Source organism: Oncorhynchus kisutch, linkage group LG10 (assembly GCF_002021735.2).
Source record: "Oncorhynchus kisutch isolate 150728-3 linkage group LG10, Okis_V2, whole genome shotgun sequence".
NCBI classification, from domain to species: domain Eukaryota; kingdom Metazoa; phylum Chordata; class Actinopteri; order Salmoniformes; family Salmonidae; genus Oncorhynchus; species Oncorhynchus kisutch.
The window spans coordinates 29,692,655-29,720,575 of NC_034183.2; the positions used below are offsets into that span (position 1 = coordinate 29,692,655).

A 27,921-nucleotide genomic window follows, 5' to 3' on the forward strand; every position below is an offset into this window, starting at 1 on the left:
TAGACTTACACTGTAATTATGACAACTTCCGGAGGACGTCCTCCAACCTATATTTTTTTCACTTACTAAGCTAGTGAATGCAGCTAGCTAGTTTAGCCTACTCAAACACCTGGCTCAAATAAAGAGGGATGCTATGTTGCCTAGCTGGCTATGGCTATCCAACACTGGAACTCTTCCAAGTCAAGGTAAGCTTTTATGTGAACACCTGCTTGTCGAACATCTCTTTCCAAAATCATCGGCATTAATATGGAGTTGGTCCCCACTTTGCTGCTATAACAGCCTCCACTCTTCTGGGAAGCCTTTCCACTAGATGTTGGTACATTGCTGGGGGGACTAAAGCCCCAAGCGCTTTAGTGAGGTCAGACACTGATGTTGGGCGATCAGGCCTGGCTCGTAGTCAGCGTTACAATTCATCCCAAAGGTGTCCGATGGGGTTGAGGTCAAGGCTCTGTGCAAGCCAGTTAAGTTCTTTCACACCGATCTCAACAAACCATTTCTGTATGGACCTCGCTTTGTGCACGGGGCATTGTCATGCTGAAACAGGTTTGGGCCTTCCCCAAACTGTTGCCACAAAGTTGGAGGCACAGAATCGTCTAGAATGTCATTATATGCCGTAGCGTTAATATTTCGCTTCACTGGAACTCGGTAGTGGAAGCTCTACACGATTTTGTCAAATCAAATCCCTATGCCTGTCTACAGACCGAGAGAACATTTGAATATGTATTTGACCCTTTTTCGGGTTTTGCTTCACTGTGCTCCATCCCTGACCTTGTAGTTGGAGGAGTGGCCAAATAAGGCAGTTAAACCAGGAGAGTAATCTCCTGTTTGTGACTTCAGTCTCCTGTTTATCAGTTACTATCCAGTGCCTCCCTCCCTCATTCCCTTGCTCCCACTCTCCTTAACAAAACAGCCTCAAGTCACAGCCTTTCTGCATACTCCCACAACTCAGCTTGAATTTATACCACTTAGATCACCACAGGGCCATGTTCTGCTGCAGGCTCAGGCTGTGTCTGGATGTTCTTACATGGCCTAATTGCATCGTTGCCTTTTTTTATTCTGTTGATTTATTTATTTAGTTTATCTACCCACGTGGATTTAGTTATTTCAATTTCTTTGCCTCCCTTTTTCTTTTGTCTGTCTATCCTGCTTCCTGTCTGCCTGTGTTTTTCTGACTTTCTCTTCTAAATAAAATGTTCCCCTAATTTCCTTTATCTGTCTGTCTGAATTCAATCACCACTCACCAGTCTAATGGTCTAAACTCAACAAAGCAGAGCGTGCGAGGCGTGTGATTTTATTTTAGAATGCATTGTTTTGATTTATAATAACCCAACCGAAGCGGGTGGGTTGTCTGCTTTGACGCCTCGCTCAATTAGAAAGTGTCTTATTTTTGCGTTTTATCGCTAGAGCTGTAGTCACACAACAAACATTTTGTCATTAACTTTTTTTTTAGCTAATTTGAATTGGAAGAGGTAGCTAAAGGTTAAGCCTACCATACATGCTAAATTAGACCAACTTATGGAAACCAACATCGCTATCAGCAAAGAAGATCGGAGATGTGGACTATCCTGCTAGCATACAGTCACTGCTCTGACTGTCCCGTCTGTTCCACCCAACTTGCTCTGCTTTCCCCGCCAGCCTGGTTCTGGTGAGTTTTTCACTTACAGGATGGTTCCTCTCACAGCTGTCCTCTGCCAAATCCTTGTCTCTCTCTTCCAGCCATCTCTACTCACATGTATTAATAATTTCCTCTTTTACCTTCAAACGTATTTCTCTCATACTGATGCGTGCACACACACATACACACTCCTGACGGATTTTAGGAACTGCAGGTAGTACTGGCATGGTCCTGAGCTCTGATTCTTCTGCCAGTGACTTTGAGGCCCAGGGGCCTCCTTAGGCCCAGTTCAGGGGCCTCCTTAGGCCCAGCCCAGGGAGAGTATAAGACCACTCCTCTCTATGTTGATCTCACATACTCACCCTACGTCTCTCTCTTTTCTGAGAGCCAACTGCCATGGAACCCCAATTGGTCCTCTGACCCATTTCCTCCTCCTGACCAATCAGCCACAGAGGAATGTGCCTCCCAACTCTGTTTCTGTACTGCACTGACTCCCCTATGACAGTCTGCCTCTAAAGGCACTACATTTCCTGCATAGATTGAGTTTAAATTTTTTTTTTTATGAATGGTGATTACAGGCAAAGTGGTGTGGGGAAGTCCTGTACACTGATTAACCATTAAACACTGCCAAGAGTAATGATCCCCATCTGTAAGGGCCACAGCCAAGTCATCCTGCATGTATCCATTCACAAATAGACCCATCCATCCGCCTTCTACCACTGTTCCTAATTTTCCAGTCATTCCACAGAGAGAAGCCTGCCAGGCCTAAAAGAGGGAGCAGGTGGGAGTATTTATAGATCAGTATGTTTGGGGACACACCTGGTGAGAAGGAGTCCTCTTAGACGGGCCTCACCCTCTTCACCTTCGGGCCCGTGTGGAAAATTTAAATTGTAACTAAGCGAGCGTGTCGCCAGGCTGTGGCGGTGGATCCTGCCAATATCAGTAATACACCCCCCCCCCCCCCCTGCCTCCCTCCTTCCTCCCCCCTGGTTGGCGGGCGAGTGCTGCGCCTTGACAACGAGCCAGTCACATCAAACAGGCGGGAAATGGAGCTCTGAATTTGGAAGAGCTCTTTGATCGTTAAGTTACCAGACCCGTTCCCTTACCTTCCTTTCTTTTTTCATTGTTTCTTTTTTGAACTCCATACATTTATTTGCCTTCTTTCTTTTATCGGCCATTAAAATGAATGACTTCCTGCGCTGAGTGTTCTGGCTGCCACGGGCTGACTGGCTGCTCTCAGTCCAATTGTTAGACGTTATTTGTTCTCATTTTATCCGTGACGTGTGTTTGCCTGAAGTTTTCCATATGTGTAGTAGAATGTGAGAGCCACTACTCGGCCACATGTGGTGTCAACCAGAGGTTAGAGGGTTGAGCTGAACATTAGGACTACGTGGCCTAATACTAGGCCGTCGGACACTACTCCAGCCATCAAGGGCCCCAGTCCTGTTCTTACCGTCTCCATGGAACACTATACTGTAGCAATTATTCTGCTGTTATGGCCATCCAGGTTCGAAATAGATACACTGCTGTATGATCTAGAGATGTGGATGAAAACTCTAATCAGATACACAGGAGTACAAATGTGTTTCTCCTAGAGTGGACTGAGTGTTATACGCTTCTGGTTTGTGTAGTTGTTTTGTGTGTGTGAATGATGTGACCTCGCATGACGTTCTCTATGTTCTCCCTACCAGTGGACGCTCTGGAGGCTATGATGGTCGCTCAGCTCCACCGTACCCCCCCTTCCCTCCAGGTAGGCCTCTCCTAGAGTACAGAGTGGAAATTATAGAGGATGTCACATTCACATCTTGCAGTTTGTACAGGTAACTTCCGAAATGATGGAAACACTTGATTAAATGAGGGATACAAAGTATATTGAAAGCAGGTGCTGCTACACAGGTGTGGTTCCTGAGATTAAGCAATTAACATCCCATCATGCTTAGGGTCATGTAAATAAATGCTGGGCTGGCCATTGTTTTGCCTAACATGGCTATCTCCACATAGGAGGATGATGATGATGATGATGATAAACAATGTAAGTCAAATGCCATAGCCAGGTCAGTCACCAGATCTCAACCCAATTGAACACTTATGGGAGATTCTGGAGCACTGTCTGAGACGGTGTTTTCCACCACCATCAACAAAACACCAAATTATGGAATTTTATCTTGACCTTCAAGTCACTAATGGAAGGGATGTGAAGGTCAATACATGTGCCAGGGATGCCTCTGGAGCTTAGGGATATAATGGGACATTTGTGGGCTATTCCACTGGAGGAACCAACTATCAGTCATTCACACCATTTCCTGCTTCCGCTGACATTTTTGGAACATGTCAAATTAGGATATTTCTTTCTGAAGAAAATTGACCCTTCAACTGGTGTGTTTTAATCAAAGCCTCACACATTTTGAGCTGTGTGTACGGTGTAAGAGAAGGGCCCTGAAAAAGTTTTAACATGTAGATTTTTTTTTCTCCAGAAAAGTCTTAACAATGAACACAACTTTGGTTTGTTCTGTTTCCCTCCTCAGCAACTGTCCTAAATATGCTGTTTGAGTTAGATTAGCATGTTTGTGGCGCTTTCTAAAAATCCTGTTATGAGAGATTATTTGTTTTGGTGAAGCACTGCACTCTGAAGTTACATTGTTCATTTATTGTGCTGATTTTTCTTTGCAGAAAGTTGAATACAATGGCTCAATAGCTATCCTCATAAGTCAGTCTGTAATTTTGGGGAGGGGAAGCTGAACACGTGTAGTGTAAAAATATAACGTTGTCTCCTCCAATCAGATGACTGACCTGCTTTTTCCCCTCAGGTGTGTACCCTCCTCCTCCCCCGGGTAGCGCAGCAGCCTCCTGGGCCGGGGTATTCGACAGTGCCAAGGCCTGGGAGTACTACGCGCAGCGGGACAACGAGCGAGAGCGCCACAAGGAAAGAGACCGAACCAGAGAACGTGGACACGAGAAAGAAAGAGAAAGGGAGAGAGAGCACAACCCTTCCTCCCAGGTCGTCAACAGGTGATAACCTGAGCAGTAGATGAAGGTTTTATCTTAGTATGGCCAGAAAGACTCTTGGAAAAAACATAATAAGAATGCAACATGAACTGTTGTTATTATACAATACACGATATATACAAAAGTATGTAGACACCCCTTCCGTTGCTGACACATGTATAAAATCGAGCACACCACCATGCACTCTCCATAGACAAACATTGGCAGTAGAATGGCCTTACTGAAGAGCTCAGTGACTTTCAACGTGGCACCCGTCATAGGATGCTACCTTTCCAACAAGTCAGTTCATCAAATTTATGCTCTGCTATAGCTGCCCCGGTCAACTGTAAGTGTTGTGAAGTGGCAACATCTAGGGGCAACAACGGCTGAGCCGTGAAATCGTTGGCCACACATGGCCCTCTCTCTCTCTCTCATCCTCCCACCACACACTCAATTGACTCCACTGTTGGACAGGCCTGGGCTGATCCAGTGCTGCCAGCTGTGGTACTGGATGTTGCTGCTGGGTGCATATCTACTGTAGGTGCCAGCCCAGCCTTGTCTCCCCTCACACACGTGTGCAGCAGGCGGAGAGAGAGAGAGAAGGAAACAGAACAGAATAGATAGGAGAGCAACACTGCAGTCCTTCAGACTAGAGCGGTTTAATGGTTGCCAGGTGGTATTATTAGGAAAGTGGAGGCAGGGGTGGGGACGACTACTGACTCTGCCACTCGGGTTGGAGTTGGGTAGTAGGTGAAACCCCTGGTTGTCTGCTCTACAACTGTTGCAACAGGGGATGGAATAGAGCTGAGAAATAACTATTATAAGACACACTGTCTGGTGCAGAGGGGCCAACAAGAGGAATGTGGAGAGATCACAACACATTCAGTCAGTGAAGGAGCTGCAGAGGGCAAGATGCACACAGTTCAGACGCTAAATGTATGGCTGGCACGGTTAAGAGCTTTGCTTGACGTACCGATTGGTTTCGTTCGTGAAAGCTATGATCCCTTATTGATGTCACTTGTTAAATCCACTTCAATCATTGTAGATGAAGGGGAGGAGAACGGTTAAAGAAGGTTTTTTAAAGTCTTAAGACAATTGAGACATGGATTATGTATGTGTGCCATTCTGAAGGTGATTGGGCTTGACAAACGATTGAAGTGCCTTTGAACAGGATATGGTAGTAGGTGCCAGGCAGACCGGTTTGAGTGTCTCAAGAACTGCAACGCTGCTGGGTTTTTTATGCTCAACAGTTTCCCTGGTGTATCAAATCAAATGTATTTATATAGCCCTTCGTACATCAGCTGATATCTCAAAGTGCTGTACAGAAACCCAGCCTAAAACCCCAAAGAGTAAGCAATGTAGGTGTTGAAGCACGTTGGCTAGGAAAAACTCCCTAGAAAGGCCAAAACCTAGGAAGAAACCTAGAGAGGAACCAGGCTATGAGGGGTGGCCAGTCCTCTTCTGGCTGTGCTGGATGGAGATTATAACAGAACATGGCCAAGATGTTCAAATGTTCATAAATGACCAGCATGGTCAAATAATAGGTCTGGGACAGGTAGCACATCCGGTGAACAGGTCAGGATTCATAGCCGCAGGCAGAACAGTTGAAACTGGAGACGCAGCACGGCCAGGTGGACTGGGGACAGCAAGGAGTCATCATGCCAGGTAGTCCTGAGGCATGGTCCTAGGGCTCACGTCCTCCGAGAGAGAAAAAGAAAGAGAATTAGAGAGCATACTTACAGTGCCTTGCGAAAGTATTCGGCCCCCTTGAACTTTGCGACCTTTTGCCACATTTCAGGCTTCAAACATAAAGATATAAAACTGTATTTTTTTGTGAAGAATCAACAACAAGTGGGACACAATCATGAAGTGGAACGACATTTATTGGATATTCCAAACTTTAACAAATCAAAAACTGAAAAATTGGGCGTGCAAAATTATTCAGCCCCCTTAAGTTAATACTTTGTAGCACCACCTTTTGCTGCGATTACAGCTGTAAGTCGCTTGGGGTATGTCTCTTATCAGTTTTGCACATCGAGAGACTGAAATTCCCATTCCTCCTTGCAAAACAGCTCGAGCTCAGTGAGGTTGGATGGAGAGCATTTGTGAACAGCAGTTTTCAGTTCTTTCCACAGATTCTCGATTGGATTCAGGTCTGGACTTTGACTTGGCCATTCTAACACCTGGATATGTTTTATTTTTGAACCATTCCATTGTAGATTTAGCTTTATGTTTTGGATCATTGTCTTGTTGGAAGACAAATCTCCGTCCCAGTCTCCAGAATGGTCCTGTATTTGGCTCCATCCATCTTCCCATCAATTTTAACCATCTTCCCTGTCCCTGCTGAAGAAAAGCAGGCCCAAACCATGATGCTGCCACCACCATGTTTGACAGTGGGGATGGTGTGTTCAGGGTGATGAGCTGTGTTGCTTTTACGCCAAACATAACGTTTTGCATTGTTGCCAAAAAGTTCAATTTTGGTTTCATCTGACCAGAGCACCTTCTTCACATGTTTGGTGTGTCTCCCAGGTGGCTTGTGGCAAACTTTAAACGACACTTTTTATGGATATCTTTAAGAAATGGCTTTCTTCTTGCCACTCTTCCATAAAGGCCAGATTTGTGCAATATACGACTGATTGTTGTCCTATGGACAGAGTCTCCCACCTCAGCTGTAGATCTCTGCAGTACATCCAGAGTGATCATGGGCCTCTTGGCTGCATCTCTGATCAGTCTTCTCCTTGTATGAGCTGAAAGTTGAGGGACAGCCAGGTCTTGGTAGATTTGCAGTGGTCGGATACTCCTTCCATTTCAATATTATCGCTTGCACAGTGCTCCTTGGGATGTTTAAAACTTGGGAAATCTTTTTGTATCCCAATCCGGCTTTAAACTTCTTCACAACAGTATCTCGGACCTGCCTGGTGTGTTCCTTGTTCTTCATGATGCTCTCTGCGCTTTTACCGGACCTCTGAGACTATCACAGTGCAGGTGCATTTATACGGAGACTTGATTACACACAGGTGGATTGTATTTATCATCATTAGTCATTTAGGTCAACATTGGATCATTCAGAGATCCTCACTGAACTTCTGGAGAGTTTGCTGCACTGAAAGTAAAGGGGCTGAATCATTTTGCACGCCCAATTTTTCAGTTTTTGATTTGTTAAAGAAGTTTGAAATATCCAATAAATGTCGTTCCACTTCATGATTGTGTCCCACTTGTTGTTGATTCTTCACAAAAAAATACAGTTTTATATCTTTATGTTTGAAGCCTGAAATGTGGCAAAAGGTCGCAAAGTTCAAGGGGGCCGAATACTTTCGCAAGGCACTGTAAATTCACACAGGACACCGGATAAGAGGAGTACTCCAGATATAACAAACTGACCCTAGCCCCCCGACACATAAACTACTGCAGCATAAATACTGGAGGCTGAGACAGGAGGGGTCAGGAGACACTGTGGCCCCATCCGATAATACCCCCGGACAGGGCCAAACAGGAAGGAGATAACCCCACCCACTTTGCCAAAGCACAGCCCCCACACCACTAGAGGGATATCTTCAACCACCAACTTACCATCCTGAGACAAGGCCCACAAAGATATCCGCCACGGCACAACCCAAGGTGGGGCGCCAACCCAGACGGGAAGATCACATCAGTGACTCAACCCACTCAAGTGACGCAAGAATGGTCCACCACCCAAAGGACATCCATCCAGCCAACTTGACATAACTATGGGAAGCATTGGAGTCAACATGGACCAACATCCTTGTGGAACGCTTTCGACAGCTTGTAGAGACCATGGCTCAACAAATTGAGGCTGTTCTGAGGACGAAAGGGGGTGCAACTCAATATTAGGAAGGTCTTCCTAATGTTTTGTACACTCAGTGTATATTAACATGCGTTACCATTTCTCCCGACAGTGGAAGAACTGCTCTGGCAACTCTGTGGGAAACAAAGACGTGCTTCACCCGCACCGTGCCGAAAGAGCGGCAGAGGCTGCCCAACTACCTTCAAAGTCAAACAAGGCAATCTATTGTTTCAGACGGCACTCTATCGCCGTTCTTCCATAGAGAAAGTGACATCTTTTTTGAGTTTAGTGCAGCGATAGAGCACTGTTTAAACGTGCTCTGCTCTACTGCCCTACAGTCTGAGTCTACCATCCACACACGTTCACATTTTCAGTGCTCTACTCACCTACCCTACATTTCCACAGCACACAGTGGGGTTGACCAGTAGCCAGATGTCTCATTAATTTATATTAACTCAGATAAATGCCAAGTATGATACACACATCCTGCCTCTTGCTCACCCACTCCTCATGCCCATAATACTGTGCAGCTTACCAACCCTCCCTCTCACTGTGCCTACTTGACAGAATCTCTACACATTCACACAGTCTCCCTCCTAAACACGCTGTGACTAGTGATGTTCATCATCTAGTGTCTTTCTGTCGCAACTCTCTGCTGCAGATGATCATATGGGGGAGAGCTGTGTTTCGTGTCATATGAGGGAAGAGGGGCTGTGAGGCTGTAACGTAACCACAGGATGGGAGGAGGAAGTCGGGGAGGACCAGCCATGTGTGTGACAGACCCACTGGAACAGACAGAACTGCTCTTAAAGCCACTGTGGTTCTGTTCTGGTCCCCATGGGTAGCTCCTGTTTCCCTGTCTCCCTCCCAGGGTGGTCACGCCTCCAGTGTGTGTGCACCCGCACCACATTCTGATTACAAGGCATGATGCATGTTGGGTACATGGAGGTGTGCCGATGGTATCTATTTTGAGTAGTGAGTGATATATTTTGTGTGTGTTGGCAGCAGAGGCTCATACCTTCTGGCCTATGGCCACCCTGGTTGCATAGTGGTGTCAGTGGTCTATGTTCTGTCTGCAAGCTGCTCTTTAAGGGCTCTACTTAGCACCACTGATAGGCTCTGAGGCAGAGCCCTCTGGGCGCCAGCTTCTGGCACAACCACCAGCCAGGCATGTTTTGGAGTTAGCACCTAGGTTAACACTAGCTAATGCATCACAGAACTGTCAGGCTCACCTCCTAAAGACACCGACCACTCACATTTTACACTCACTAGCACATTTTCTCTGTCTCTTCTGCCCGGTGCAGACAACCCTGGGCAGCTGGTTTGCCATTTGGTGAACACTTGTCCTCTGAATGTGATCTCATCCCTGTAGCTCATTATGGAGGGGATGGGTTTGTCCTCTCTCCAGCTGGCATGACAACACACACACAGGGATTGTATTAGTGTTCTGAGTGTTTATAATAGTAATCAATATGTATAAGTTACACACACTCTCTTTCTGACACCTCTACACAGGTGGCTTGTATCTGTTCAGTGTTAATGGAGACTGAATTTGGAAACACATTCTTGTTCCCCAGGCTTAGTGACACAGCTCATTCTCACTTATGCATCCTGTATTATACCTGCACTAGGAAGCACTCACTTATTCATTCACAGTTACAGTGACTCTGTGAAGTGGGTATAAGTGTGTTAGTGCTAACAACTGTGGAAGACTGTAAACAGGCCTTCAGGTCTGCACTCCCACTGGTAATAGAATAACTGCCAGTGCCCAAATATTTAATGAGTCCTTTAATCTTAGCTCGCTCTCTCTCTGGTAGAACGCCCTTCTTGCCTTGCCTCTCGGATCGTTCACAGCCCCCCTGGGTTGGGGACAGAAGCACCAGCTCATCAGCAAACGGTAGACATTTAACTTCAGATTCTAGTAGGGTGAGGCAGGGTGCTGCAGACTGTTCTAGTGCCCTCGCCAATTCTTTCTCGCTCTCTATCTCGCTCTCTCTGGCAAGTCGTTTTTTTAATATGTCAGCTAGAGTTAGCAAACTTTTCCCCTTGTTCAACGCACCTCTGGTTTGGATTTAATCACCCTCACTACTAGCTATAGATTGGAACGTACGGTAATGTGATTTAACCCAAAAATGTTGGACCATTATACTGGTAGTTACAGGTGTGGCTATACAAAACGTTGGTAGAAATGTTTCAACTATCCTGGTATTGGGGATACTATCTTCGTCCTCGCTTCTCGTAAAATGTCTGTATTCAGTTGCAGTGGGTCCATTTGAATATAGAAAATGCTCCGTTATTAAAATACACAGCTCAAAAAAATAAAGGGAACACTAAAATAACACATCCTGGATCTGAATGAATGAAATAGTCTTATTAAATAATACTTTCTTTACATAGTTGAATGTGCTGACAACAAAATCACACAAAAATTATCAATGGAAATCAAATTTATCAACCCATGGAGGTCTGGATTTGGAGTCACACTCAAAATTAAAGTGGCAAAACACACTACAGGCTGATCCAACTTTGATGTAATGTCCTTAAAACAAGTCCAAATGAGGCTCAGTAGTGTGTGTGGCCTCCACGTGCCTGTATGACCTCCCTACAACGCCTGGGCATGCTCCTGTTGGCGGATGGTCTCCTGAGGGATCTCCTCCCAGACCTGGACTAAAGCATCCGCCAACTCCTGGACAGTCTGTGGTGCAACGTGGCGTTGGTGGATGGAGCGAGAGATGATGTCCCAGATGTGCTCAATTGGATTCTGATCTGGGGAACGGGCGGGCCAGTCCATAGCATCAATGCCTTCCTCTTGCAGGAACTGCTGACACACTCCAGCCACATGAGGTCTAGCATTGTCTTGCATTAGGAAGAACCCAGGGCCAACCGCACCAGCATATGGTCTCACAAGGGGTCTGAGGATCTCATCTCGGTACCTAATGGCAGTCAGCCTACCTCTGGCGAGCACATGGAGGGCTGTGCAGCCCCCCAAAGAAATGCCACCCCACACCATGACTGACCCACCGCCAAAACGGTCATGCTGGAGGATGTTGCAGGCAGCAGAACGTTCTCCACGGCGTCTCCAGACTGTCACGTCTGTCACATGTGCTCAGTGTGAACCTGCTTTCATCTGTGAAGAGCACAGGGCGCCAGTGGCGAATTTGCCAATCTTGGTGTTCTCTGGCAAATGCCAAACGTCCTGCACGGTGTTGGGCTGTAAGCACAACCCCCACCTGTGGACGTCGGGCCCTCATACCACCCTCATGGAGTCTGTTTCTGACCGTTTGAGCAAACACATGCACATTTGTGGCCTGCTGGAGGTCATTTTGCAGGGCTCTGGCAGTGCTCCTCCTTGCACAAAGGTGGAGGTAGTGGTCCTGCTGCTGGGTTGTTGCCCTCCTACGGCCTCCTCCACGTCTCCTGATGTACTGGCCTGTCTCCTGGTAGCGCCTCCATGCTCTGGACACTACGTTGACAGACACAGCAAACCTTCTTGCCACAGCTCGCATTGATGTGCCATCCTGGATGAGCTGCACTACCTGAGCCACTTGTGTGGGTTGTAGACTCCGTCTCATGCTACCACTAGAGTGAAAGCACCGCCAGCATTCAAAAGTGACCAAAGCATCAGCCAGGTAGCATAGAAACTGAGAAGTGGTCTGTGGTCACCACCTGCAGAACCACTCCTTTATTGGGGGTGTTTTGCTAATTGCCTATAATTTCCACCTGTTGTCTATTCCGATTTGCACAACAGCATGTGAAATGTATTGTCAATCAGTGTTGCTTCCTAAGTGGACAGTTTGATTTCACAGAAGTGTGATTGACTTGGAGTGAGTTACATTGTGTTGTTTAAGTGTTCCCTTTTATTTTTTTGAGCAGTGTATGTTTGAGTAGTTCATTTTCCTAGGGTGGCAACACAAAATTATAAGTGATTTCAAGCGGGCTTTCTCAATTTATACTGTTCTATTCAACTCCAAACAAAACACATTTTCATCAATTTATGCATTTCCTGCCCTTTTTATTATAATTTCCACACTGTGCTACGCAGCATGATATGGGCAAAAAATATAGGCCTAGTTAATTGGTGAACTGTTGGAATCTTGGTAATATAATGATTATTGTAATTCTATAGTGGGCAACACATTGAATAAATTGTTGTCTGACATGACAATGAATGAATAAACCAGGGAGGAATTATTAACAGGGTAGGAAGCAAAGTGTTGGTCAGTGTTTCCAGGTGACCCTTAATTAATGTTACATTACATGTTTTCTTACTACATGTAGCTAGCTAGCTAACATATTCATCCTTTGCCTATTCCTCTCTGTTAAGGGCTTGTAAGGAAGCATTTCACGGTAAGGTCTACACTTGTTGTATTCGGCGCCTGTGACAAAGTTTGATTTGATTAGAAAAGCATTAAGGAAATAAATTCCTCTAAATTAACTATTAGCAATGCAAACCTGTTAATTGAAATGCATTCCAGGTGACTACCTCATGAAGCTGGTTGAGAGAATGCTAAAAGTGTGCAAAGCTGTCAAGGCAAAGAGTGGCTACTTTGAAGAATCTCAAATATAACATATTTTGATTTGTTTAACACCTTTTTTGGTTACTACATGATTCCATATGTGTTTCATATTTTAGATGCTTTCACGATTATTCTACAATGTAGAACGTATAAAAATAAAGAGAAATCCTGGAATGAGCAGGTGTCCTAACTTTTAACTGATACTGCATTTTATTATACAGTACATCGCCCAGCCCTAGTCCTTGACGTAGATTTTTTTTTTTAACCCCTGCTTTAAAAGACTGGAGGTGAATGCCTGTTTCAGCTGCTGTCACTGTCGTACCTGCAGCTCTGCAGCATAAAAAACACCCCCACTCTGTGTGTGTGTGTGTGTGACAAAGACACTGTTGAGGTCGTGAGAGGGGAGGGAAGGTGTGAGTTAGTGAATGATGGTGTGAAAGAGCATGGCCCTGTGGGACCAGGAGTCCTTCAGTAAATAATGGAGCTGTTTTTGAGTCCAGAGGATAGGGGGGATGCTGCTGTTGCTTTCATCTAAAGGTCACAGGAGGACATGGGTGGGCTTTGTGTTCAAAGGCTGTACCACACCATGCTATTAAACTAAAGCCAAACAGCTTTGAGTAAAGGAGCTGGTATCGCCTGGGCCCAGCCTTTCTATAGAAACGACCCTGCAACACATGAGGAGAGAGCAGAGAAAATGGGCCAATAGAATCATGTTACCTGGCTTATCACAGTTTTTTTACCACTGTGGTGTCCATTGTCCAATAAGAAGGCTCAATGTTTCAGCGAGGAAGCAGTGTTTGTGGTTATTGACCAGTGAGTTGTTATTGCAGTGAGGAGGATCGGCACCGGCACAGGGACTATGGGGAGAGAGGATATGACCGCCACCACCACGAGAGATCCAGCAGAGAGAAAGAAGAGAGACACCGAGAGAAGAGACACAGAGACAAAGAGGAGGGGAGACACAAGTCCTCAAGCAGGTACAGCACACATCCACACTCTTAACACACAGTAGACACTGGCATGTTCAGGTAGACAGTGTAAGTAACCAGTGATTGTCTGTGTGTTAACAGTAGCAGCAGGAGGAGACATGAGAGTGAGGAGGGGGACAGTCATCGAAGACACAAACACAAGAAGGTCAAGAGGAGCAGAGAGGACAAGGAGCCCAGCCAGGAACTCTCTGCTGACCAGGAGAACCAATCAGAGCCCACAGAGTGATTCTCTGTCCCTCTCACCAGTCAATAGGGGGACCCGCTGTGACCCTCAGGCATTCTGTTTAACATATCAGACACTGGACTGCTCCTCTAATATATTTCAGTTCACTTTGAAGGTGAAAAACCCAAAGCATTGTTTTATGTATACGTTGTATACAACTTGTATATTTTGACTCATCTGAGAGACGTGTTTTGTTTTATTGAATTTAAGAGATATGTTTGGATAAAGGAGCTGACTGGACCTCAGTTGACTGTTCAAATTTGAGTGAGCTGTGTTAAATATCTTATCCCAGGTCATTTCACGTGAACCCCAACCCTTGCTGAAGCTCTGACAAGTGTCCTTTTCAAATGACTTTATTGATTATTTTACCAAAGGTACCATCAGATATACTACGTAGGCTGACGCGTGAGACAGAACTGTGTTCGATGGTCCTAGACCAGACTCATCCACGGAAACACACACAGAAACCAAGTCAGTTTGTTTTTTTTCTTCTCAAAAGTAGGAAAATCAGTAAGGCCTCCACAATTTTACCTTAATATTACTTTTAACAGATTATGAACACATTTTTACTTAATTTTTTACTCTACTTTTTTTGCCTGTGGTTTGATAATTTAGCAACAGCTTCTGAAAACATCTCAACACAGACGACTACTTGGCAATGTGTCCTCAGTCTCAACAGATGAACATTAAAGCCACTGTCAGTACAAACATAACGAAGAATATATTCAAAGGCCATCAAACAAACGTGAAAAGAAAGAAACGGTACTTGAATCAGTATTTTTTTTTTTTCACATCCAACAGTTACAGTAAAGAAATGCGAGTCCAATGAAATGCATACTCTAACATAGAACTAATGTTTCCCCATCCACCCACCCACCCACCAGGGGTGGGGCCACCGATCCACATCCTCGCAGCTCAGTGTCTCGGGGGGTTTGGTCAAACTCCTGTCACATGGTTGATTGGCCCCCTCTGAACTCCCCAAAGTCTCAGCTGTCCATCGGGAGTCAGGGTTCTAAGGTCCGCCTTCCATAGCTACATCACTAGTGTAAGCCCATCCCATAAGGTACGGGTCAGCATTATAAGCCAGTCTAAAGCTCCACCCACATTCTTGGTCAGTGTTGGCCCCTCCCCATGGCTCTGCGACTGCAGCAGGGCTACAGCAGGCTGCCTGGCCAGGATACGATGGTCAGGGTGATTCTGCCCCGCAGCTCCTTCAGTAGACGCACCAGGGCTGTGTGGGTCATCCCCCACGTACTCTTTCCGTTCACCTCCAGCAGAATGTCCCCACACCTACACACACACAGAGCGAGAGAGAGGAAGAGGGGTTAATGCAGAGATGGACTCAGTCTAGTACAGCAGACCCATAGAGCAACACTTGTGTGTAAATACAAGACTACTGTAATGATTAGACCAATACTGCATATAATTAGTCACAGACAAATAGAAGAATCAGCAGACAGGCATTAGCCAGTTATATAGGTTCTTTGGCCAGTGTGTGTTCTAGGTTTAATAGTCCGTACCGTATCCTGCCATCGTTGTAGGCTGGCGTGCCCTCCACGATGGAGCGGATGAAGAAGGACTGATTGCAGTTGACCTCCTCCTGCCCCCCCACGATGCTGAAGCCTAGGCTGCCAGAGGCGCTCCGGCGCAGCACAATATCTTTGCAGCAGTACAGGTGCCTGCAAAGGACAAAAACGGAGCTTAGGAAATCTCTAGACTGCCGCCAGCATCCAAATGTGTGCCCAGCCATTACTATGTGCACATACTGTATGCAGCAGTGAGATTGCAGAGTCCAGTGGAAGTCTGTCAGAAAAAACAACTGCTTGGCTGTCGTCCAATGAGAATGGGGAAATCATTTTCCCCCACAAGTAAGGCAGAGCTGTGAAAATACAGCGCTGAGAAGGGAGCGATTTTAGTATCAGTCTCTCACACTGCCCAGGGGTGAGTGAAAATTGCATTTAAATCCTGTTAGAACCGTTGCCCGTCTGGACTGAATTCCCCAGGGTGATTCACTAGTTAGTTTTCCCTTTTCTTATACATTTTGCTGGTTGGGGAGAAATTGAGTTTTAGCTACTCCTGTATTTTATACATTTTTTTTTACAGTAAGAGCACTTTTATACCAGCAGTGGCAGATCTGATGAGAAACGGGAATACCCCTCACTCTGCCAGTCTGACCTCTGTCCAAAAGAGAGTGATTGGAGGGGTTTATTAATACCCTAAGCTGCTTAAAAGAGCATGAGGAGAAAGAAAGGGAGGGAGGGGGAGACAGGATGAGAGTGTCAGTGACCAATGTCTGAGACTGGGATGTGAGGATGAGCAAGAGACAGTGAAGGCCATGGAGATAAGGCCTGCTGATGTATACAGTAGGGTCTATTCATCATTCTGTCATCAACCTCCATCTCCCCTTCTCTCCCATATCGGCCTTGTAATGTAGCCTGTACATCCTGAGATCTCTGTACCCTCTCTTAGTTGTTGGCCTGTGCTTTTCATTGAGGCCCTCGCTCAAATAACAAGCCATGTTGATCAGCTCAAGTACAGTGCTTTCAGAAAGTATTCATACCCCTTGACTTAATCCACATTTTGTTGTTACAGCCCGAATTCAAAATGAGTAAAATATTTTCTCACCCATCTACACATAATACCCCATAATCAAAGCGAAAACATGTTTTTAGATATTTTTGGTGCGAATTGAATACATAAATATGTAATTTACTTAAGTACTCACACCCCTGGGTCAATACATTGTAGAAGCACCACTGGCAGTGATTACAGCTTTGAGTCGTCCTGTATCAACTTTGCACATCTGGATTTAGGGATTTTCCCCAGTTCTTCCTTGCAGATTTTCTCAAGCTCGATTCAATGGGGATTTGTGGTGAACAGCAATCTTCAAGTCTTTCCAGAAATTTTCAATGGGATTTCAAGTCTGGGCTTTGGCTAGGCAACTCGAGGACTTTCACATTCTTGTTCTGAAGCCATTCCAGTTTTGCTTTGGCTGTATGCTTGGGGTCATTGTGCTGTTGGAATGTAAATCTTCACCCCAGTCTAAGATCGTTTGCCCTCTGAAGCAGGTTCTCATGAAGGATTTGCCTGTATTTGGCTCCATTTATTGTTCCCTCTATCCTTACCAGTCCCTTTTGCTGAAAAGCATCCCCATAGCATGATGCTGCCACCACCCTGCTTCAGAGTAGGGATGGTGTTAGACGGGTGATGAGCTGTGCCTGGTTTTCTCCAGACAGAGCTTTGCAGGCCAAAGCATTACATTTTTGTCTCATCAGACCACAGCATCTTTTGCCTTATGCTCTTGAGTCTTTCACGTCCCTTTTTGCAAGCTTGAGGCGTGCAGTCATGCCTTTTTCTCAGGAGTGGATTTGTCTGGCCACTCTCCCATAAAGCCCAGATTGGTGAAGTGCTGTAGAGACTGTTGATCTTCTATCAGGTTCTCCCATCGTGGCCAAGGAACTCTGTAGTTCTGTCAGTGGTCACTGGGGTCTTGGTCACCTCCCTGACCAAGGTCCTTCTTGTCCGGTTGCTCAGTTTGGCCGGGTGACCAGCTCTAGACAGAGTGTGTAGCTCCTTGTTTTTCTAATACTCAATGACAGAGACCACTGTGCTCGTGGTAACTTTCAACACTATATAAATTGTTTTATACCCTTCCCCTAATCGATGCCTCATCACAATTCTATCTCAGAGATACAGTGGGGCAAATAAGTATTTAGTCAGCCACCAATTTTGCAAGTTTTCCCACTTAAAAAGATGAGAGACCTGTAATTTTCATCATAGGTACATTTCAACTATGACAGACAAAATGAGGGAAAAAAATCTAGGATTTTTAATGAATTTATTTGCAAAGTATGATGGAAATTAAGTATTTGGTCAATAACAAAAGTTTATCTCAATACTTTGTTATATACCCTTTGTTGGCAATGACAGAGGTCAAACGTTTTCTGTAAGTCTTCACAAGGTTTTCACACACTGTTGCTGGTATTTTGGCCCATTCCTCCATGCAGATCTCCTCTAGAGCAGTGATGTTTTGGGGCTGTTGCTGGGCAACACGGACTTTCAACTCCCTCCAAAGATTTTCTATGGGGTTGAGATCTGGAGACTGGCTAGGCCACTCCAGGACCTTGAAATGCTTCTTACGAAGCCACTCCTTCGTTGCCCGGGCCGTGTGTTTGGGATCATTGTCATGCTGGAAGACCCAGCCACGTTTCATCTTCAATGCCCTTGCTGATGGTAGGCTTTGTTACTTTGGTCCCAGCTCTCTGCAGGTCATTCACTAGGTCCCCCCCGTGTGGTACTGGGATTTTTGCTCCCGTTCTTGTGATCATTTTGACCCCACGGGGTGAGATCTTGCGTGGAGCCCCAGATCGAGGGAGATTATCAGTGGTCTTGTATGCCTTACATTTCCTAATAATTGCTCCCACAGTTGATTTCTTCAAACCAAGCTGCTTACCTATTGCAGATTCAGTCTTCCCAGCCTGGTGCAGGTCTACAATTTTGTTTCTGGTGTCCTTTGACAGCTCTTTGGTCTTGGCCATAGTGGAGTTTGGAGTGTGACTGTTTGAGGTTGTGGACAGGTATCTTTTATACTGATAACAAGTTCAAACAGGTGCCATTAATACAGGTAACGAGTGGAGGACAGAGGAGCCTCTTGAAGAAGTTGTTACAGGTCTGTGAGAGCCAGAAATCATGCTTGTTTGTAGGTGACCAAATACTTATTTTCCACCATAATTTGCAAGAAAACTGTGATTTTCTGGATTTTTTTCCCTCATTTTGTCTGTCATAGTTGAAGTGTACCTATGATGAAATTTACAGGCCTCTCATCTTTTTAAGTGGGAGAACTTGCACACTCCTCCCACTACACCATCTAAACCCTAACCCCGCCCAGCCTCTCTAACCCTTTCACACACTCTCCCTATCTACGTCATACAAATAGAAATATAAACACATGCTCCACCGTTTCCTCCACTAAACACTCATCACACAGACCTGTTTCAGGTATCCCTATCATCCACAAAGTGGCATTCAAAACTGTGCTTAAACCGTAGTCTTACTCCACACAACTTCCTCTCTCCTACATCCCAGTGTGACCTGAATATCTACCCCCTCTCTCCTCACAGCACTCTTAGCCACCACATCAGCGTTCTCATTAATCTCCACACCCACATGTGCTTGAACCCAGCAAAAGCTTACCACCACTCCCATCCTCTCCAATCCCATTAACAGCACCATCATCTCCACAAACAAGTCTCCCCTATCCGGTCTGCCCGCCGTAACACTACTACTCAACACTGCAGCCGAATCAGAGCAGATCAACACTGAGTGGTTTCACCTCCTCCACCCATCTCAAACCTATAATCATGGCCATCAACTCAGCTGCATACACTGACATATAATCATTTAACCGCTTACATAATCTAACATTTAAATCTGGGATATACACCAGTGGAGGCTCCTCAGAGTAGGAAGGGGAGGGACCATCCTCCTCAGTGAATTTCATACATTTTTTAATTTTAAAACATTTAAAAAGTTATCCTAGATATAACTATACTAAATATAATCACATCACCAACTAAATATAATTACATCACCAACTAACTGATCAAAACACTATTTTGCTAAGAAGGTCTACAGTAGCCTCAACAGCACTCTGAAGGGTAGCACCATGGTGAACCCGGAGGACATCGAGCTTCCGTCCTCCTCTGGGTACATTGACTTCAATACAAAACCTAGGAGGCTCATGGTCCTCACCATATTTCATAGACCTACACAGTAATTATGACAACTTCCGGAGGACGTCCTCAAACCTATCAGAGCTCTTGCAGCATGAACTGACATGTCCACCCAATCAAAGTATCACAGAATTAATCTAGTACTGAAAGCATAAGCTACAGCTAGCTAGCACTGCAGTGCATAAAATTGGGTGAGACTCAAAGAGAAAGAAAATAGTTTAACAGTTTTGAACAAATTAATTTCTTCCTAAATGAAGGAGAAGCAAGAGAGAAATGGAGACTGAGCTGCATTTGATAAGTATCTAGTTTATCCTACTAAAACACCCTGCTATGTTAGCTAGCTGGTTATGACTATCCAACACAACAATGGAACTATTCCAAGTCAAGGTAAGCTTTTGGTTTTGCTAATTTATTGCCACCGGGGCCCGCCAGTGTAACTGCTTACTGACTGTACACTAACGTTACTGCATGATTGTAGCGGGTTTACTAACGTGTTAGCTCTATTAGCTTTGCTGACAATTACATTAATTTAGGCACGGTTGGGTAGCTTACTTTCTAAATGTAATCCGTTAGTTACTAGTTACCTGTCAAATTGTATTCAGTAATGTAACTTTTGGATTACCCAAACTCCGTAACGTAATCTGATTATTCAGTTACTTTTAGATTACTTTCCCTTTAAGAGGCATTAGAAGAAGACAAATGTATGTTACCAATTAAATTACATCTATTGCAGGATAAATCAATGTTAAAGTTTACATGTTAAACATGCATGTTAAATTTTACTTTATGGGTTGGTTATGTAGGCTTCTTCTAACCCATCGCTTTCTACTACATATAATAATACGATTCAATTATATCTTTACATTAAAAACCAAAGTCTACCAGAATTCCAATACATTTGATACCCTTAGATCTTCAAGAATAGGACTTGGAAATATGGAAGTATAGATTTGACAAATTGTTTTACCTGAGCATGATCCCAAAACGAAGGACTTATTAGCCAGCCCTACTCTGTTTATGATTTTGTTGTCATGGAGGACTGATTGGGCTCATTGATTCGAGTTGAAAAATAAATGCTGCGCTCGTGGAATGGCATGCTTTGAGCACTACTGAAAAGTGCTATTTACATGTGAAAAATGAATGTCATATGCTGCATTTGCTATAGACCTATTGTTTACCTTATTGTTGGTGACACTTTGATAGCTTGATAATATGCAGCTGTTTAAAGGGCAAATCCACAGATGAAACAATAACAAAATGGTTGCCCAGCCTCTGTTTTGGTAAAAATATGAGGGATGGGCCTGGAGAAATGTAACCACTCTCAGATTAATAGACAGAGCTATGGATGCAAGGACTGACCATCCATGATATCAACATTATTGTTTTAACCATGTTATGAGGCTGTACACTGTTTGTTTACATTTATAGTGTTTACAAACATTGGTGAAAGACAAGCTCATATTTTGGGTTCTCATGGAGTGTGACAGTTCAACTAAGCTCATGAGGCATTTATTTATAAGTTACACTCAATAATCAATGGATATATATATATATATATATATACACACACACACATATACAGTGCCTTGCGAAAGTATTCGGCCCCCTTGAACTTTGCGACCTTTTGCCCCATTTCAGGCTTCAAACATAAAGATATAAAACTTTATTTTTTTGTGAAGAATCAACAACAAGTGGGACACAATTATGAAGTGGAACGACATTTATTGAATATTTCAAACTTTTTTAACAAATCAAAAACAAAAAAATTGGGCGTGCAAAATTATTCAGCCCCTTTACTTTCAGTGCAGCAAACTCTCTCCAGAAGTTCAGTGAGGATCTCTGAATGATCCAATGTTGACCTAAATGACTAATGATGATAAATACAATCCACCTGTGTGTAATCAAGTCTCCGTATAAATGCACCTGCACTGTGATAGTCTCAGAGGTCCGGTAAAAGCGCAGAGAGCATCATGAAGAACAAGGAACACACCAGGCAGGTCCGAGATACTGTTGTGAAGAAGTTTAAAGCCGGATTTGGATACAAAAAGATTTCCCAAGCTTTAAACATCCCAAGGAGCACTGTGCAAGTGATAATATTGAAATGGAAGGAGTATCAGACCACTGCAAATCTACCAAGACCTGGCCTTCCCTCTAAACTTTAAGCTCATACAAGGAGAAGACTGATCAGAGATGCAGCCAAGAGGCCCATGATCACTCTGGATGAACTGCAGAGATCTACAGCTGAGGTGGGAGACTCTGTCCATAGGACAACAATCAGTCGTATATTGCACAAATCTGGCCTTTATGGAAGAGTGGCAAGAAGAAAGCCATTTCTTAAAGATATCCATAAAAAGTGTCGTTTAAAGTTTGCCACAAGCCACCTGGGAGACACACCAAACATGTGGAAGAAGGTGCTCTGGTCAGATGAAACCAAAATTGAACTTTTTGGCAACAATGCAAAACGTTATGTTTGGCGTAAAAGCAACACAGCTCATCACCCTGAACACACCATCCCCACTGTCAAACATGGTGGTGGCAGCATCATGGTTTGGGCCTGCTTTTCTTCAGCAGGGACAGGGAAGATGGTTAAAATTGATGGGAAGATGGATGGAGCCAAATACAGGACCATTCTGGAAGAAAACCTGATGGAGTCTGCAAAAGACCTGAGACTGGGACGGAGATTTGTCTTCCAACAAGACAATGATCCAAAACATAAAGCAAAATCTACAATGGACTGGTTCAAAAATAAACATATCCAGGTGTTAGAATGGCCAAGTCAAAGTCCAGACCTGAATCCAATCGAGAATCTGTGGAAAGAACTGAAAACTGCTGTTCACAAATGCTCTCCATCCAACCTCACTGAGCTCGAGCTGTTTTGCAAGGAAGAATGGGAAAAAATGTCAGTCTCTCGATGTGCAAAACTGATAGACATACCCCAAGCGACTTACAGCTGTAATCGCAGCAAAAGGTGGCGCTACAAAGTATTAACTTAAGGGGGCTGAATCATTTTGCACGCTCAATTTTTCAGTTTTTGATTTGTTAAAAAAGTTTGAAATATCCAATAAATGTCGTTCCACTTCATGATTGTGTCCCACTTGTTGTTGATTCTTCACAAAAAAAATACAGTTTTATATCTTTATGTTTGAAGCCTGAAATGTGGCAAAAGGTTGCAAAGTTCAAGGGGCCCGAATACTTTCGCAAGGCACTGTATATACTCAGCAAAAAAGAAACATCCTCACTGTCAACTGCCTTTATTTTTTAAATATTTGTATGAACATAATATTCAACAACTGAGACATAAACTGATCAAGTTCCACAGACATGTGACTAACAGAAATTGAATAATGTGTCCATGAACAAAGGGGGGGTCAAAATCAAAGGTAACAGTCAGTATCTGGTGTGGCCACCAGCTGCATTAAGTACTGCAGTGCATCTCCTCCTCATGGACTGCACCAGATTTGCCAGATGTTACCCCACTCTTCCACCAAGGCACCTGCAAGTTCCCGGACATTTCTGGGGGGAATGGCCTTAGCCCTCACCCTCTGATCCAACAGGTCCCAGACGTGCTCAATGGGATAAATAATGAAGCCAATTTGTATATCGCTGATTCATGATTTAGGCTAGGATTTGTGCAGATATCCAAGGGTAATAATACATTAATACAAGACTGTACTCGATAAGATATGAAAATATCTGAAGAGTCGATTTGGGAAATAGACTCTAGACATTATCCCGTGGTGCCCTAACTTCCCAGTTAATTATAGTTTACATGTGTCACGTTCTGACCTTTATTTCCTTTGTTTTGTCATTATTTAGTATGGTCAGGGTGTGAGTTGGGTTGGGCAGTCTATGTTTGTTTTTCTATGATTTGGGTATTTCTATGTTTTGGCCTAGTATGGTTCTCAATCAGAGGCAGGTGTCATTAGTTGTCTCTGATTGAGAATCATACTTAGGTAGCCTGGGTTGCACTGTTTGTTTGTGGGTGATTGTCTATGTTAGTGGCTTGTGTCAGCACAGGTCTCATTTTGTAGCTTCACGGTCGTCATTGGTTTATTGTTTTTGTTACTCTTTTGTATAGTGTTGCAGTGTTCAGTGTTCTCTTTATTAAACTTCACTATGAACACATACCACGCCGCATTTTGGTCCTCTGAACCTTCTCGCCTCTCCTCTTCAGATGAAGAGGAGGAAGACCGTGACAACATGATTAGTTTAATCACGTAATAATAATTACACATTGATTTGATAAAATAACAGTCTTCGCATTTAATGATAGTCACAGACACAGCAATATATACATCCGAAAATGGATGTAGCAACTACAGATTGCCCCTTTTAAGTCTATCAAAAGTGTGTGTTAGAGCATGTCTATTAGGCCTATGGATTATGTTTTTTAATCTACGTGGATTAGATTGAGCAATAATAGGCTCACTTTTATTCAATAGGCTGGGATCTGCACTATGCAGCTGTTGCAAGAGCACATTTTTCACTAGCTGTCCACTGGTTTCAAAAACAATGATTGATAGGCAGCTTAAACTTATTGAATTCAACCCTTATTGGGTTCAAATACAAATTTAGATTTGTGGACAGCCATCCATAATAACCACAATCCGTAAGGCGCAAATAGCTAAATGTGAGATTCACATCAATGCGCTATGTAGATATCAATAATAAGGGATATCCGTATTGCCGTAGACTACACCATCGGTGTCATCCTTACCTCCAAGCGTTTATTCAAGTTGGATAGTCTTGTGCTGACAGCAGTCACACCATTGCTAGACATAGCTTGGACTGTAGGCTACAAAAGCCTATTCCTGCTCATTTCCCGAGATCCATCAAACACATTCATTGTGTCATTAAAGCGGTCTCTGATTTATGGTCAGACTCACTCACGTTGAACAAATTTAGATGTGCGCCTTTTTTCAATGCCGATTAGAATGTCATTGAGAAACAAGTGTCAAAGACTTAGCTTACATGTAATGGATGACATGTAATCCGTTTCTCCCCAACCCTGATTTAGGTAATATGGTGACAACTACAGTATTTAGGCTGTGTGTAGCAGTTTGGCTTGGAAAGGTTTCTTCGCATGGTCACATACAGCTGATATCTTGGGCATTGAAGTCCACAAGCAACTGGAAGAGGTGAAAGGAGGAGAGCATATAACGTAGATGCGAGAAGGAATACAACATGGCTGCTATGAAAATGAACTGTGTTTACACGTGATCAGGGGTGTACTCACTGCACGATTCTGTTGAAAAAAAATTGTCTTAAACCGGGATAAACATAACTGAACTTGTCCAATAGAAACTCTCGTTTTGCAACTGTTGGACTAATGATTACACCCAAATGTGTCTCTCGACCTGTGTGCACCTACGTTGTAAACGTTCATTCATAGACTAGGTTGTAGCAACCTCATGATGGGTATAGGGAACATTTGAGTATCATGTAGTAGCCTAAACCTATCGCTGTTACATTTAACTGGGTGAATGGAATATGAATGACAGTCATCCAACATGCTGTAATAGAAATAAGGCCATTCTCATGGAAAAAAGTGTCCTCCCTCATCTGAAACGGCACTGATATACACCCCTACCACTGATTGGCTCCTTTGAACCATCTGTATATATCCTTAGAAACAAATACAACTGATTCTATATATCTCTCCACACCCCATTCTCTCCTGCCCTCAATTATGTCCACATCTACGCTTGGTTTCGGAAACAGCCACGGAGGAACATTCCTCAACACAATTGTCAGCCCTATCTCGCTCTCCCCCTGTCCATATTCTACCACCTTCTTCCCGATTTGTCCACCTGTACATCATCTGCTTATCCTCGCACCCAGCATTCCCGTGACTGCAGAATATCCTTCTGAACTCCCTTTCAACCTCTCCCAGTATGCTAAATCAAGTTTGTCCCGCCTTATCCTCAGTGGCAGTTCCCCACTATCCACCTGCAATGTCTCAACAGGTGTCATCCTGAAAGCACCCACACACAAACTCAGGGCCCTTTCCAGGCGCCGTAGTACTGTTTTGGCTGCCGATCTATATACAAAGAACCCATAATCCAAAAATGACCTGATCAATCCGTGGTACATACAGTACATACAACAGTGTTTGTCTATCCGACCCCAATCATATCCTGCCACTGCCCTCATGAGGTTCAGCACCATTCCACACTTCATTTCATTATGCTCAACACGTCTCTTCTACGTAAGCCTCATCAAACCACATACCTAAGTACTTAAACGCAGACACCCTACCTACATATGTATATTTGCAGCCTAACATCTTTATCCTTCCTCTTAGAATACACCATAAAGCACAACTTGGACACAGACATCCTAAACCCCCATGTTAGAGACCAATCTTCCACAACTCCCATAGCTTCTTGCATCTTCCTCATCAAATATTTCACATTCCCAACTCTCTTCCGTATAGCCCCATCATTGGTACACAAGGCCACTCCCTGTCCCACCTCCTTAAATATGCCATATCATCAGGGTGAACAACACCGGACTAACCACACTTCCCTGACGAGTACCATTGTCCACAGCCCCATTGACAATTCAGACCCCCACCCTCACCTGTATGACTCGATCGAACAGACATCCGCCAACGCACTCAACTTGATGAACAACCCTACCCTCCACATGGTATCGTAAGCTTTCTCAATGTCAAAATACACCACTCATCACCTATTTTATTGTCAGGGCCTTGGCTATCTGTCACACCCTGATCTGTTTCACCTGTCCTCATTATTGTCTCCACCCCTCCAGGTGTCGCTTGTATTCCCCATTGTATTTATCCCTGTGTTTCCTGTCTCTCTGTGCCAGTTCGTCTTGTATGTTTCCAAGTCAACCAGCATTTTTCCCGTTGTCCTGCTTTTTGCATTCTCCTTTTTCTAGTCCTCCGGGTTTTGACCCTTGCCTGTTACTGGACTTTGTACCCGCCTGCCTGACCATTCTGCCTGCCCTGACCACGAGCCTGTCTGCCACTTTGTACCTCCTGGACTCTGATCTGGTTTTGCCCTTTTTGCCGGTCCACGACCATTCTCTTGCCTACCCCTTTGGATTAATAAACACTGTAAGACTCCAACCATCTGCCTTCTGTGTCTGCATCTGGGTCTCGCCTTGTGCCTTGATACTATCTCTGCACTAACTGTCACCAGGGCATCCTGACATGCACTGTCAACTGTGGGACCTTATATAGACCGGTGTGTTTCTTTCTAAATTATGTCCAAACTATTGAATTGGCCACAGGTGGACTCCAAGTTGTAATTGGATGCACCTGAGCTCAATTTAGAGTGTCATAGCAAAGGGGAGTGAACACATTTCTTTATTTAATTTTCAATACATTTGCTAACATTTCAAAAAAACATTTAATTTTTTTCATTATGGGGTCTTGTGTGTAGATGGGTGAGAAATCGAATAAATGTTTTATTCAGGCTGTAACACAACACACTGTGGAATAAGTCAAGGGGTACGAAAACTTTCTGAAGGCACTGTATGTTGGTCTGACAAACAAGGCTACAAAATATGCCAACAAGTGGCTATTGGTGTCTGGGCAACAGTACCACCATGTTCAGACTGAGTTCTAAACCTTGGAGTGTAATGTGTATAATTAGCATTCTTAAGAGAAGGGAGGAGAGAGAGAATGAGATAAGAGAAGGCTACCTGGTGGGGTACTGCCACTCACCTGGGCAACTGCAGCCATGACACCCACAATGGGGAGTAGTCATCGGTGTGTGGCAGCGTGGCGAGGCTCTGCTTGGTGCTGTCAGTGGGCGAGGGTGAGAGGCAGGGGGGCGAGGGGCACTCTGGCTGGATTTCCTCTGGAGGCCTCATCTCCAGGACCTTGAGCACCACAGGGGAGGTGGTGTTCTTCAGGTTGGCCACAGCCTCGCCCCGCGTCACACCCGTCAGGTCCAGCCCGTTCACATTCAGCAGGATGTCACCTGCATAGAGATGGGAGGACAGAACACAGTACCACTCAGAACAGCCACTCAGCACAGTGTTGCCCTGACTACTGTCCATTCTGACATCTTTCAAAAGCAAAAA

The 27,921-nt window shown here is 44.3% G+C and overlaps 2 protein-coding genes across 6 annotated transcripts in view; one reads left to right on the forward strand and one right to left on the reverse strand.

The window, feature by feature from the left end:
• Positions 1 to 14,398, forward strand: part of LOC109898024 (pre-mRNA 3'-end-processing factor FIP1) — a 40,290-nt gene extending 25,892 nt beyond the window's left edge. For all 3 annotated transcript variants that reach the window (XM_020492760.2, XM_020492762.2, XM_020492761.2), the window contains 4 exons: positions 3,307 to 3,365; positions 4,423 to 4,624; positions 13,753 to 13,899; positions 13,993 to 14,398. In XM_020492760.2, the coding sequence (XP_020348349.1) occupies positions 3,307 to 3,365; positions 4,423 to 4,624; positions 13,753 to 13,899; positions 13,993 to 14,137 (553 nt within the window). In that variant the 3' untranslated portion in view covers positions 14,138 to 14,398. The remainder of the gene's footprint in view (positions 1 to 3,306; positions 3,366 to 4,422; positions 4,625 to 13,752; positions 13,900 to 13,992) is intronic.
• A 73-nt stretch (positions 14,399 to 14,471) lies between these two features.
• lnx1 (ligand of numb-protein X 1) overlaps positions 14,472 to 27,921 on the reverse strand; it is an 83,852-nt gene continuing 70,402 nt past the window's right edge. For all 3 annotated transcript variants that reach the window (XM_020492759.2, XM_031833508.1, XM_031833510.1), the window contains 3 exons: positions 27,560 to 27,818; positions 15,655 to 15,813; positions 14,472 to 15,424 (listed from right to left, as the gene is read on the reverse strand). In XM_020492759.2, coding sequence (XP_020348348.1) covers positions 15,289 to 15,424; positions 15,655 to 15,813; positions 27,560 to 27,818 — 554 coding nt within the window. In that variant the 3' untranslated portion in view covers positions 14,472 to 15,288. The remainder of the gene's footprint in view (positions 15,425 to 15,654; positions 15,814 to 27,559; positions 27,819 to 27,921) is intronic.